The sequence below is a fragment of the Phaseolus vulgaris genome, chromosome 4, assembly GCF_000499845.2.
Source record: "Phaseolus vulgaris cultivar G19833 chromosome 4, P. vulgaris v2.0, whole genome shotgun sequence".
In the NCBI taxonomy this organism is placed as follows: domain Eukaryota; kingdom Viridiplantae; phylum Streptophyta; class Magnoliopsida; order Fabales; family Fabaceae; genus Phaseolus; species Phaseolus vulgaris.
This window is the reverse complement of record NC_023756.2, coordinates 37,110,684-37,124,382: the sequence shown is the minus strand read 5'-3', so window position 1 is coordinate 37,124,382 and position 13,699 is coordinate 37,110,684. Positions and strand designations below refer to the sequence as shown.

The following is a 13,699-nucleotide window of genomic DNA, read 5'->3' as shown; positions in this document are numbered from 1 at the left end:
AACAATTTTGTTTAACATTTGAAAGTATAATTTGTCAAGTATTGTGAATATTTTTAAAGTTTTTATTTATTTATTTCTTTCTTATTTTGCTTAGTGTATTTATTTTATTTAGTTTTTTTTATTTGTTTATTTTTACTTTATTTTATTTATTTTTAAGGTATTTATTATTTTATTTCATTTAGTTTTTGTTTAGTGTATTTTATTTAGTTTTTGTTTTTGTTTTTATTTTATTTTATTTAGTTTTTGTTTAATGTATTTATTTGATTTAATCTTTGTTTTTTGTTTTATTTCATTTTATTTTTTAATTTTTATTTCTAGTTTAGCTAGTTAATTTTTGTACTTTAGTTAGTTGTTTATATTATATGTTCTGTTTTATTTTTTTAGTTAGTTAGTTATAATTATAATTTTTACTTTCTTTTTCTTTTTATTTTAGTTTTCTTTTATTTTTTATTTTATTCTCAGTATTCTTTTTCTTTTATTCTTAGTTTTTATTTGAAGTAAGTTTTTTATTTTTTTTAGAATATTTTTATTTTTTTTAGTTTTTTAGTTTCATTATTTTCTTTTCTTTTATTCTTAGTTTTTATTTTAAGTAAGTTTTTGTTTTTTTTTTATAAATTCCTTATGTTTTTATTTTTCTGATTTTTTTTATTTAGTTAATTAATTTTAATTATAAGCTTCTTGTTTTCTTTTTCTTTTCTTTTCTTTTTTAAAAAACTTGTTATTTTTTCGTTTATTTTTTTAAAAAAAGTTTGTTATTTTTTCTTTATTTCAAAATTTTGGTTTTTCTTATATTTTAAACAAGAATTATTTTTATTTGCTTTTTGTGCTAATTCTTACTTGAGTCTTTTATGATATATGATATTAAAAGGATAAATTTCTAGAGATTAATTGTAGTTAGATTTTGAAATTGAGAAGACAACTCGAAAGAATAGAAGTAAGAAAAGAAAAGAAAACAAGGAAAAGTTAGAAAAGAATCTTCAACCACGTCTACCCCTCACATCAAGATAATTCAAGAAAAAGGTCGAGGAAGGACAACCACCGCCTAGAAGAAAAGTTGTTAAATCCTATGGAGCAATGGAGTTGGAGAACCCAGTGTTACACAAAAGCTGGGTAGTCAATGATCAAAGATTGAAACCTTATTTAGGTGGTGAAATTGAAAGGCTCTCATCCACTAGAAAAAAATTTGAAATTACATACAACTCAAATCCGTATGTAGTACACTAAATCTGTATGTAAAACATAGTTACATACAGATTACATACAGACAAAAATTTGTATGTAAAATTGTCGTAGGTAACTGTTACATACGGATTTCAGGTCCATATATAAAATTCGTGTGTAATGACAAACGAAAAAAATCCATTTGTAAAATCTTTATATAATTACATACGAAAAAATCCGTATGTAAGTGCATGCAGTTTTACATACAGATTTATCCGTACTTAAGTATGTGCATTTACATACGAAAAAATCCATACGTAACTTAATTTATTTATTTTTATATTTGATATATAACAGTGAAAATCAGTTTCACACCTCATATACATTTTATATGTAAGTAAGAACAAATTCAAAGCCTAAAATATTATAGAAAGGGGGAAAATAAATGCAGATGAATACAACATCATTACATGCGATAGTTTACCTTCAGACTTAAAAAAAAAAAATACAACAATGGAACAAAAAAAAAACAACAAAATAATAGTGACAATAGTATCAATAAGTTCATTCTTCTTTAAGATTGTCTTCATAGTCTTCATTATCTTCAAAGCTAAAAAATATATAATTATTTGGACCATAAAATTCTCAAGAAAATAAATTATTAAAAATGCTAATTTTAAACTTGGAATTTGATTTTGTTCAAACAAGATCTCAAGCATGACAAAAAAAAATTATTCTTACTGATATTTACGCATAAATTTCACTATAAATATAAAAATAAGTATTTTTAATAAAAAATATCTATATGGTAAGTAATATATATATATATATATATATATATATATATATATATATATATTTTAATTACTTCTCAACTTCAAAATATTTCCACTCCAGGAACAATTAACTGTAAAGAGAGCTCCATTGTTTTTACTTGTTCTAAAACGCCACCTTTGTAAATTAAACTTTTCCTAAACTATAAGTTTCTTTTACAAAAAAAATAATTTTCTCTATTTCTTTTATAATTTTCCCTCAAATATGCTACTAAAGATTGAAATACTTACATGGGCATATCTTGAGAGAGCAATTCTTTGATTTAACCATTGGACCGATGCAGCACAGTGTTGCATTCCAACTTTACCAGCAATTTGTTGCCATCCAAGAATCTAAACAATGCCAAAATTAAATATATTAAGAAACCAAAAAAAAAAAAGATCTAAAAGTATACATGCTAGAGAAAGACTACTTGTTTCAAACATTTTTACCTGGTACTGCTATCACGTGTGTTACAAGGAATACTCAGGCATGGAAAATCATCCACTCGGATGCCCAATTTTACTAATTGAACATTTGGGCATTCAGTGACAGCAACCACAGGCACATGATTTTCCCTCCCATGACTAAGATTATAAGAGAAGTGCAAAATAAATCAGTCCAAAATATGTAAATAGAATATTGCATTTTAAAATTTCAAAGCTTATAGAATTTCATAAAATAAATAACTCGGAAAGCCGCAAAATCTTTAAAGGACCATAAAGATTGAGCATTGTAAAAATTTCTAAGTTGTTATCATTTGTAATCTCCTTTGAACATTAACAAATGTAACATGTTCACATAAGATCCATAAGGTTAACTTCCCCAATACATGACAGTCAAAATATGGAATTTATTGGTTAAAATCAAGTCCAGACGTTTCATACTGTATGAGAAAAGTCCCTCTATTCTTCTTTATAGATCATATTCTAAAAGCTACGCTTGTTTCCTTTACAGAAAAGTCACTATCAAATCTATGAATCGTTAAATATTTTTTCCAAATCTACCCTTCATCTACAATTTCATTATGCTTAATTTCTCTACCCTACACGTACCTAAAAATGTTTCTACTTCTCCAATAACAGCATAATGAAATTTATGGGACACTGGGAAGATAATTAAGGTGAAGAGAGAAATTAAAACAGTTAGCGAGATAAAAAGAAGTGTAGTTTTGGAATGTTCAAAAGAGTTATAGTAAACCAAGATAGAATAGATAACCTGTGACCATTTATTGCTCTTTGCATCACTGTTTCAGCATCCTTGACATGAGCGACATAGTCCACCTGTATATAGGACATAATTATACTCAAGCATGATACAGAATATATTTTAAGTTATACTACAAAGTAAACAATCAGAAAAATGTAGTACCTTAAAATTAATGTCATTCCTCGGAGGCGTCTCAATAGACATCTATTGTTAGATCATCTGCATTTGGAAAGTGCAGCACATCATCAAGTCGGTAGCCTTAATTGGAAAGTCTTAATTGGGATCACTTTAGTCTTTCATCTACTAGAATTATGACTTAAATAAAACATAGAAAACTTGGACTATTCTCACCTTCTTAAGTAATTTTCTAACGTTAAACTAAAGCCCTGAGCTTAAATTCTAAGAAAACTATAGATAATAATTGGGGTAAGTCTCTCTTCCACTACAAATATGATTTAAATAGAACTTATTAAACTTGGTCAATCCATACCTTAGGAGCCCTCTTTTGTGGAGTTAATTTAATTTCTAAGTTTAAAATCTCCTAACAAATGACAATTATTATTAGCATCGATTAGATAAAAAAAGTCTATGATAATAAAACTTTTTATCAACAAATAATAAAATTAAATTAAGGGGAAACTTCAAGGTATCACAACCCTTATATAAGAATCAACCACACACATATAGCTATCAATCACATGTAGCTCTAAGATAACCAAACGAAAAAAAGCATCCAGAAACTAACATAAATGGGTTGCCAGGCATGCTGAATTTGCTGCATAATTATGCAGCAAAAAATCAGCCAACGCTCCTATTAGCAAAAAAAACATATCTATACCCTGTTCCTCTAACCCATAAAAAACACCTGCACTCTGCTTTCCATAGATCTCTATTGCTATTCCTTGTGATTAGCCTTTCAAATTTGCTTAACACCGTCCAACGTTCCCAAAAAGCATGTTAAACCAGAGTTTTTACATAACTCTATTGACCCTGCACTGTTTAATGAGCAAACACAATCTTATTCCTTGGCCTTTAACCTGTAAAATCCAAAATGCCTCTATTCCACATAAATCTTCAATTGCTTCATGCACCCCTGCCGCCAAACCCTTCTCACTACTGCTAATACAAATGGTGATTAACCCTTTAAGTCCAACGTCTGTAAGCAGTGTTTCTGCATACACCTCAAAGGATAACAACAGCCCATAGAACTCAACCACCACCATTGGTCCTTCCTCAGAATAGCCTAAGCCAATTCTGCATCTGTTAGATTGGTCGGATGTCCCCTGCAGCAGCTAATTCACCCTTCAGATTCCTCCAAATGGTTTCCTGATGTGCTTACCTCATCTCAGTATTCCTCTACATACACATCCAAAACATAGCTCGCAACACGGATTGCTAAAGGCAATCACATTACCAAAACACTCCACCTAACCACCTTACCTCATAAGTGCTACTTGTTCAAAACTGATACAGCTTAGAGAGTAAATTGTCCAATGCTCCCACAAACCTTCAATATGATTGTAGGGATATCGTGTGCAGAAGCGTGATAATTTCAACTAAAGATTATGAGAAATTAAAGAAACAAGTAAAGTGAGAATGATACCAAAATTTTTAGGTGGAAAACCCCTTTAAATAGAGGTAAAAAACCACCGGCGAGAGAGCCAAAAACTTCCACTATAATGGTACTGGGAGTACAATGAATTCCTCTCAAGCTAATGATAAATAGCCCCAAAACACAAATTCTCTCTATATGGGTTAAACACTTACATCCAAGAGTAGAAATAGAGAGTATAGGAAAAGAGAGGAATGTGTTGTTGTTTTGTTATGTGTTACATTGCTTGAAAGAAGCCAGTATATATAGTGGTTCTAGGAGACAACAATAATAAATACAATTAATGGTAATTAACCTCCCTTTGATTGCAATTGATTGTGGCAATTAACCTCCCATTGATTGCAATTGATTGTGGCAATTAACCTCCCATTGATTGCAATTGATTGTGGCAAGTAACCTCCCAATTATGACAAGAAAACGGAAAAGATGAGTCATAACCCACAAATCTCCACCTTGACTTGCCTTTGCCTGGAACACTCTCTCGCCATGAAGCCTTGATTAAGTATGGATAATACCAGCTAAGTTCAGGCAATGATCGAACTTAGCCGATGGAAGTGGCTTGGTCAACATGTCTGCAGGATTTTCGGTCGTATGAATTTTTTCAACAATTATATCTCCTGTATCAACAATGTCTCGGATAAAATGGTGTTTAATTTCAATGTGCTTGGTCCTTGAGTGATACTTGTTGTTCCTGGTTCAGTGGACAACACCCTGACTATCACAAAACATAACAAGAACATCTTGTTGAAAACCAAGTTCACTTACCAAGCCTCAAAGCCATATAGCCTCTTTCATACCTTTTGTAGTAGCAATATATTCTGCTTCAGTGGTGGACAAAGCCGCAATGGCTTGAAGTGAAGAATACCAACTGATAGCAGACCCACATAGGGTAAAAATGTAGGCTGAAAGTGACCTTCTCCAATCTAAATCACCACCATAGTCAGCATCAACATAGCCAACTGCTCCTCCAGGATCGGCTCTATGTTGATCAAATACCAAACCAAGATCTGGAGAACCTTTCAGATAACGAAGTATCCATTTAACGGCTTCCCAGTGTGCCTTGCCTGGATTATGCATGAACCTGCTAACAATGCTAATAGCATAAGCTAAATCAGGTCTAGTACATACCATAGCATACATGAGACTTCCAATTGCATTTGAATACGGTACATGTGACATGCGCCTTTTGTCCTCGTCTGATTTTGGACATTGATCTGATGACAACTTGAAGTGGGCGACAATTGGAGTATTAACAGCTTTGCAATCTCGCATTCCAAATTTATCAAACATCTTAAGAACATACTTCTTTCGTGATAGAAAAAGTTATCCAGCTTGAGGATCTCTGTTGATCTCCATTCCTAGAATTTTCTTGGCAAGACCTAAGTCCTTCATATCAAATTCACTACTAAGTTGAGTCTTTAACTTGTTAACTAAAAATTTATCTCTTGCAGTAATCAACATGTCATCAACATATAACAAGTATATAAATGACCCATCAAATGTCTTTTGAAAATAGACACAATTATGATAGCTACTTCTGGAGTAGCCATGTCCAACCATGAAAGAATCAAACCTCTTATACCATTGTCTTGGTGATTGTTTCAAGCCGTAGAGAGATTTCTTCAAACGGCATACATGGTCCTCCTTTCCAGGAACAACGAACCCCTCAGGCTGTTGGATGTAAATCTCTTCCTCAAGATTACCATGAAGAAAAGCAGTTTTCACATCTAATTGTTCCAACTCCAAATCATACAAGGCAACTAAAGCAAGTAATATACGTATTGAAGTATGACGAACAACAGGAGAAAATACTTCATTAAAGTCAATACCTTTCTCTTGATCAAAACCTATTACAACAAATCTTGCTTTATTCCTTGTACTCTCAACACCAGGGATCCCTTCTTTTCTCTTAAAGATCCACTTGCAACTAATGACTCGTTTTCCTTCTGGTAACTTCACTAATTCCCATGTTTCGTTTTTTAGAAGACTCTCAACTTCTTCTTGCATAGCAGCAATCCACTTTGTTGAGTCATCACTAGAGATAGCTTCAGAGTACTTTTTGGGTTCACCTTCTTCACCCATCTCTTGTGCAATAGTTAAAGCATAAGCAATGTTGGCAGATTCTGCAATTAATCTTTGAGTTGGTTTTCTTGGTCTCTATTGTGGAAGTTCTTGAGCCATAGACCACAGCTGTGGTAACCCTTGTCGTTTAGGTGGACATTTCTCATGTGAACTCAAATGTTCACTTGTACCATCAATAACAGTGACTTGATCATCTTGAGTACTGGAGGAATTGAGAATGTCTTCCTCATGAGCGGGTGTTTTAATCTCAAACTCCACCTTCTTTCGAGCATCTTCCTGGTCACCTGTATCAATTGAGGAAATGACAATATCTTTTACAGAAGAGAGCATAGCATTTTCATTAAAGGTCACATTCCGATTGTGAATTACTTTGTGAGATTTCGGGTCATATAAACGATAGTCTTTAACCCCTAAGCCATAACCCAAGAAAATGCACTTCTTAGCACGAGATTCTAATTTTCCCTCGTTTACATGATAATAAGCAGGGCCACCAAATATTTTAAGATTAGAATAATCAACAGGGTTACCTGACCAAACTTCTTCTGGAATGTTGCAATCAATTAATCTGTTAGGAGAGCGATTATCAGATAACATGTCGTTGAAGCCGCTTCAACCCAAAAAGATTTGCTCAAACCAGAATGGGAGAACATGCAACGAACTCTCTCCAGGATAGTTCTATTCATTCTTTCTGCAACCCCGTACTTGGGATGGTGAAGTGTCTGGAAATGCCTTCCTTCTTGCAGAAATCATTGAATTCATTCGAATAGAACTCAAGACCATTGTCTGTCCTTAACCTTTTTATCTTCTTGCCAGTCTGATTCTCAATCAATAATTTCCACTCTTTAAAAGTGGAAAATGTTTCATTCTTATGTTTAAGAAAATACACCCACAGTTTCCGTGAGAAATCATCAATAATTGTCATCATATAACGACATTTACCTCTGGAGGGAACTTTTGACGGACCCCAAAGATCCGAATGAATATAATCCAAAGTACCTTTGGTTCTGTGTATGGCTTTAGAAAAACTAACCTTTTTCTGCTTACCAAAAATGCAATGTTCACAAAATCAACCTTTCCAGTACAGTGGTTACCAAGGTGACCCTTCTTCTTGAGGATTAGAATTCCCTTCTCACTCATGTGGCCTAATCTCATATGCCACAACTTGGTGTTATCTTTGTTGGGTGAGGCAACAGCTGCAGAACCTGTAACCGTTGAACCCTGCAGCACATACAAACTATCACACTGAATTGCCTTTAGTAACACAAGAGCTCCTTTAGACACTTTTAAAACTACACCTTTAGCTGAGTATCTACACCCATGAGATTCAAGGGTGCCTAAGGAAATGAGATTCCGTTTCAACTCAGGGACATATCTGACACTTGTTAAAGTTCTAAGAATTCCATCATGAGTCTTGATTTTGATTGTTCCTTCACCAACAACTTTGCATTGAGCATCGTTTCCCTTCAAAACAAGACCATTATAAACTGGTTCATATGTGGTAAACCAATCTCTATTATGAGACATGTGAAAAGTACAACCAGAATCAAGAATCCATTCACTTTTAGACCTTTGTTCAATGTTGGAAGCTATAAAACAATCTCCATCAGATTCAGTTTCAACAATACTAGCTTCGGCAAATTTTTCTGGTTGTTTACCATTTCCCTTATCTTCTCTATCTTGCTTATTTTTCAATTTATAGCATTAAGAGATCTCGTGTCAATTTTTCTTGCAATAACGACAATATTTGGAGTTCTTGCCTCTAATTTTGACCTAGATTTATACTTATGGTTCCTACCTTTCTCTTGGTTTCTCCCTCTAACTACTAATCCTTCACCAAAACCGTCTTTGCATAGAACCTCATCAAGTACAGGAATGGGAAGAAGATCTAGAGGTGTGAGGGGATTAAACCCATAAACAACCTCAAAAGGAGAATGGTTAGTGGTGGAATTTACTACACTATTATAAGCAAATTCAACATGAGTTAGTAAATCCTCCCAAGCCCTTGGATTCCCGGAAATAAAGCATCGCAATAATTGACCCAAAGTTCTATTAACCACTTCAGTTTGACCATCAGTTTGGGGGTGGCAAGTAGTAGAAAACAGAAGTTTTGTGCCAAGTTTCCCCCATAAGGTCCTCCAAAAGTGACTTAAGAACTTAGAATCCCTATCGGATACTATACTTCTAGGAAGTCCATGTAAACGAACAACTTCCTTGAAGAAGAGATTTGTGTTCCGTCCGGTTGACTGGGACGTCTTCGTGCGCGACCTCAACCGTCAGCTAGGGACTCCTTCCCACTGGTTACCTGTGGATTCCTGCAAAAAGAGGACAAAAGGGCGCCCTAGCGGCCGTTTGCACTCCGACGCTCAAGTCAGCCAGCAAGAAACACCAAAACTGTGCACCTCCGTCTCTGAGCACCGCGTATGGCACTCTGAAGGTGGTAAAAGAACTGTGTATTTGTGTGTATGTTTTCTCCCTCAGGCAAAAATCTTTCCCCAGTCCCTTGTACGTAATCTCAAAACACGAGCAAGCAACTAGAGAGTTCTGGTCAATTTGCCAAAAGTTCGAACTCCGTTTCCAACATTCTCCGCGCTATTTAAACTACCCAAGCATTTAAAGCGCCTTAAAGCGCTTTTAATCACAAACGTAACACACTCATTAAAGCGTTTAACTAGAAAACGTAGCGCATTTAAGACGTTGAAAAGCTTGGGAGCCATCATAGTACCTGAACGCTCGAAACGGAAACTGTATTGAAGGACGTTAATTACCTGGCACCTGACTAAAGGGTGTTTCTATTCTGACCTAGCTGTCGTACACGTGGAGGGCCTCACGACGCCTTGACCCCATCTGGGGGCGTTTCTGCCCATCTGGGGACGTTTCTACATGTGAGTCCTCCTGCTTGGGAGTGCTACTGTGCTAGGGGTGACTTTTTGGGTGCCAACTCATGCCCCCAATCATCTAGTCACTCACTTTGAGAGCGTATCTGCCTTCCTCTTGTACCCTGCACCCGGCTACCCTGGACGTGACCTTCCTCTTTGAGCCGTATCTGTCCCAAAGGCATCTCCGGGGCGGCAGGGGTACTTCTCGAGTCAGGCTGCCCTACACTGGTGTTGTTGCCATGGCCTTGAAGCCACCTTTCTCTCCTCTTTATTACTGTTCCCTGGTTACCCAGGGTTTCGGGCCTTCCCACGGCGTCGCCCCCTCCATGGTCTTTCCTACCCATGGGTATCGGGGAGGGCGTCGTGGTCACCTTGCCCTTGTACCATTCCATTTTGGCGACACCCAGTTGGGCGGCGCCCTATCTCGGCGATGCCCTGCTAGGCGACGCCTTACCTGGGCGACGCCTTACCCTGGCGACACTTTCGTTGACTTTGACCTTCACGTTGACTTTGACCTTGACTTTGTCAACGCCCGGGTACGGGACGGTACACAAGCCCCCCAGTCTTAAGCCGAAGACTTGTCTTCAGCGTAAAGACTAAAGCCTCGCCCACGCCGTCCATGTGGCACCCGGTGACGTGTCATTCTTGATGACGTAGCAACCTTGAAACCATTGACGTGACGCTCTTAATGGTTGATTGGACATCCTCTGAAACGGGGAAAGTACCACTTTTTGGGGCCACGCTTAATCGCGTGCCACGTGGTTCATCATGCGGTCATCCTTAAGAGCCTCTTGCGCTCCCCCTGAGCGCCTAATCCTGCAACACGTGGCATCATCGCACGGTCACCATTCGTTGTCCCTCGCGTTCCTCGTAACGTTTAAGTTACCCAAACCCCGCACTTGGAACCACTGTTACATCCACTTTCTCTGCCTTTCCCCACTGTTCATCTTCCTCGAATCCATTCTCTCGCGACCCCTGCTCTTTCGTGCTTCCGCTCCCCACGCCCTTCAACCCCCAAAGGTACGGTTTTTCCTCTCCTTGATGATTCCCTTACTGCATGAACTGCCTGGGACTGTCCATGTTACTGCATTTCTTTGGATATCGTTTGTATGCTTCTCCGTTCCTCTCGCTCCTCTTTTCTCTCGTGTGGGTAGGGTTCTCCTAGGATTCCTCCATTTTTTCCCTTTTTCTTCACCCAACCCTTTTTCTCTAAACCCTTTCTTTCTCTTTTGATCTTCAGCTTTGGCATCCATGGCGAAAACTAAGACCGCCGCGCCTCCCCCGCTCCCTAAGTCTTACTACAAAGGTGAGTATGACTGGGCCCCCGACGATCTCCTCGACGAATGCTCCACCCTAAACTCTGTTGAGGACGTGGAGGCCCACAGGGGGGACCCTGCGCTTTACAATTTCAATGCCTTCCATAAAAATCACGACTCCCACGTCCTGGTATGCCGGGTGAGACCTGGGATACCCGTTTGTGTGGACTCAAGAGACACTGGAGGGAGCCCCTTCTTCTTTCTTTATCAAATGGTACTCAAGAGAGTGGGCATGCGTCTGCCTTTCACTTCCTTCGAGAAAGAACTGCTTACAGAAATAAACACCGCCCCAGCCCAGCTTCACCCCAACAGCTGGGCTTTCGTAAGGGGGTTTCAGATTCTCTGCGGATATCTGGGTGTCCCCTCTTCCGTGGACGTTTTTCTTCATTTTTTCGAGGTAAAGAAACAGGGGAAGAGCCTATGGATGAGCTTTTCTGGCATCGCTGGGCGCATCATCCTTACGCTCTTCCAAAATTCTTTCAAAGGATGGAAAGGGAAGTTCTTCAAAGTACGTGCGACCAAGCGCGATCCTACCGTCTTGGAAGGCTTTCCCCTATACTGGACGGATAAGCCCATAACCATGAAGGCCCTGGCTTTGGATGAGCTCGCCCCAGCCGATCGGGATGTGTGCAAAGCCTTGGCGGGGCTGGGGGTAGTCTTCGATACCGCCAAACTCATCGCAAACGAATTCAACGCCCATGGGCTCTCTACCTACTTTGGTATCTACCCTTGATCGTTTACACTGCTTTAGCTGTTGTGGTTATACAGACTCACTCGCTTGCTTGAACCCTTGTGATTATCTGCGCGTGTCTGGTTATAACACTCCCCTTCTGCTTTATCTGAATTAATCTTTGCTCTACTATTCTTCGCCGCTGCAGGTTCAGTGATGACTTCTTCGAGGCGGCTTGCTCTTGCCAAATTTTTGAAGAAGGCAAAATCTGCCAAGGATGGCGGGGACGCCGTCGCCCCTGACGTGCCCACCGTCGCTTCCCTGCTGACTCCTCCACCATCTGCTTCTCCTCCTCCTATTGCCGCGGTTCCCTTAGCCATGGCGTCAACCCCTGCCCCAGCACGCCCCAACAAAGGGAAAAGGGTGCTGATAGTAGACTCTGACAGCGAAGATTCGGGCAATGCCCTGGTTTCCCATAAGAGGAGGGCTACGGGCCTTCCTGCCTCATCAGCCGCGTCCCCCGGTGGTGGGAACTCTCTCAGGGACGATCCTCCTAGTGCCACATCACCGCCACCTCCACCAGCCCACGAGGAACGAGAAGAAAGGATTGACTTGGTTCCCCCGCCTTCGTCGTTGCCGCATCGTGACGCAGCTGAGGCCTCGGGCTCCGCCCCTCCTGTATCAGTCCCTGGCTCGACTTCTCGCAAACCCCGAATTCCTCGCCCCATTCATAGGGAGTTGACGCAGGGCTTCACCGAAGGAATGTCGCCGACTGATCCTCAAAAGGGGGGAGGCATGCCTTATTATATGGGGGCATTCCTGGCGGTGGCAATCAAGTGGCACACCTAGGCTCGAAATGCTATCAAAGGGAGGGAGGCTCTCCGCAAGCTGAGACAAGAGGTGGGGGCGTTGAAGGAGGAAAAACAAAACTGGGGACTCAAGGAGGAAGCTTCCCAATCTTTGCTAAAACTGGCCCATGAGGGCAGGGAGGGAGCTGAGGCGTACGCGTGAGAACTGGAACAGGCACATGCCGCTCAACTAGCCCAGCCACCTCCTACCAAATCCAAAACATTGGCCTCCAAGAGGCGGCTCTTACGTCCGAAGTGCAGCGAAGAAAACTCGAAGAGCTGGATGCTGCTTGGAGGCAGAAGCTAGGTGAGAGAGAGGACGCCTTGGCTGCAAAGGTTGAAGCTTTGAGCCTTCTCCAAGCCGAGGCCAATAAGCTCCGCGTGGAGAAGGATTTTCTGGAGAAGCAATTGACATCCAAGGACTCTAGGGTTGCGGAACTAGAGGGAGAGGTCCAAGAGTTGACTGGGGAGATGGCGGGGGCGTTTGAAGAGGGCTTCCAAGAGGCTCTGACCCAGGCGTCCTGCGAGAACCCTGGCATCAATATTTCAAACTGCGACCCCACACACCATGTCGTCGACGGGAAGGTCGTGCCCATGGACTTGGATGACTGAACCGCTGTCTCTCACCCGCTACCTTTACCTTCAAGCTTAATTCCTTTATACTTTACCTTTGCTCTTGACTCTCTCTGTTAAACTTGTAATTCTTTGAACCATCTGTACTCTTGTTACAAATCTGGGTGTTTGTATGATTACTTTTTGTGCCTTCGCGATATAGAATCCTGCCTGTGCGCTTTTACTCTCATTCTTTGCCTTCGCGCGCTTCGGTTATTTTGTTTGTGTTTTACCCGTTTCCTTCACTTCGTTGGACGGCCTTGTATGCCCGGGAAAGGTCACGTGCCACCACTCACGCCCATGGAGAGGCTCACCTAGTGACGCCGTATCGTCCACGGGGTGTCTCTAACACCGAAACGGTTCTTTCCTTGATCCTTAACACCCGGCGCCCACGCCTAAGGAGAGGCCTGCTACAGCAGCGCCGTATCGTCCCCGGGTGTCTAAAACGTCGAGTGCTCTGGGGGGGTCGTTCCCTCTATGGTCTTTCCTTCCCATAGGTA

At 39.8% G+C, this 13,699-nt stretch overlaps 2 protein-coding genes and 1 long non-coding RNA gene across 3 annotated transcripts; 1 reads left to right on the top strand and 2 right to left on the bottom strand.

Moving 5' to 3' along the window:
* Window positions 1-2,459: 2,459 nt before the first annotated feature.
* On the bottom strand, window positions 2,460-3,386 carry LOC137836497 (uncharacterized). Its single transcript, XR_011085309.1, has 3 exons — window positions 3,346-3,386; window positions 3,193-3,257; window positions 2,460-2,561 (listed from the first exon to the last, which is right to left on the bottom strand). It is a non-coding gene; the product is annotated as an uncharacterized lncRNA (long non-coding RNA).
* A 2,180-nt stretch (window positions 3,387-5,566) lies between these two features.
* On the bottom strand, window positions 5,567-6,085 carry LOC137838757 (secreted RxLR effector protein 161-like). Its single transcript, XM_068647983.1, has one exon. The coding sequence runs from the start codon at window positions 6,083-6,085 to the stop codon at window positions 5,567-5,569; it is 519 nt and encodes a 172-aa protein (XP_068504084.1).
* Window positions 6,086-11,004: 4,919 nt separating this feature from the next.
* On the top strand, window positions 11,005-12,588 carry LOC137838756 (classical arabinogalactan protein 9-like). Its single transcript, XM_068647981.1, has 2 exons — window positions 11,005-11,059; window positions 11,948-12,588. Exons 1-2 carry the CDS (start codon window positions 11,005-11,007, stop codon window positions 12,586-12,588), a joined length of 696 nt encoding a protein of 231 aa, XP_068504082.1.
* Window positions 12,589-13,699: the final 1,111 nt, after the last annotated feature.

Bases quoted from the DNA above. Each gene is read 5' to 3' on its own strand.
- LOC137838757 (XM_068647983.1), bottom strand. From the start codon at position 6,085: ATGTTTGATAAATTTGGAATGCGAGATTGCAAAGCTGTTAATACTCCA.
- LOC137838756 (XM_068647981.1), top strand. From the start codon at position 11,005: ATGGCGAAAACTAAGACCGCCGCGCCTCCCCCGCTCCCTAAGTCTTAC. The intron at 11,060-11,947 runs GTGAGTATGACT...TCGCCGCTGCAG, and splicing joins CCCTAAGTCTTACTACAAAG to GTTCAGTGATGACTTCTTCG.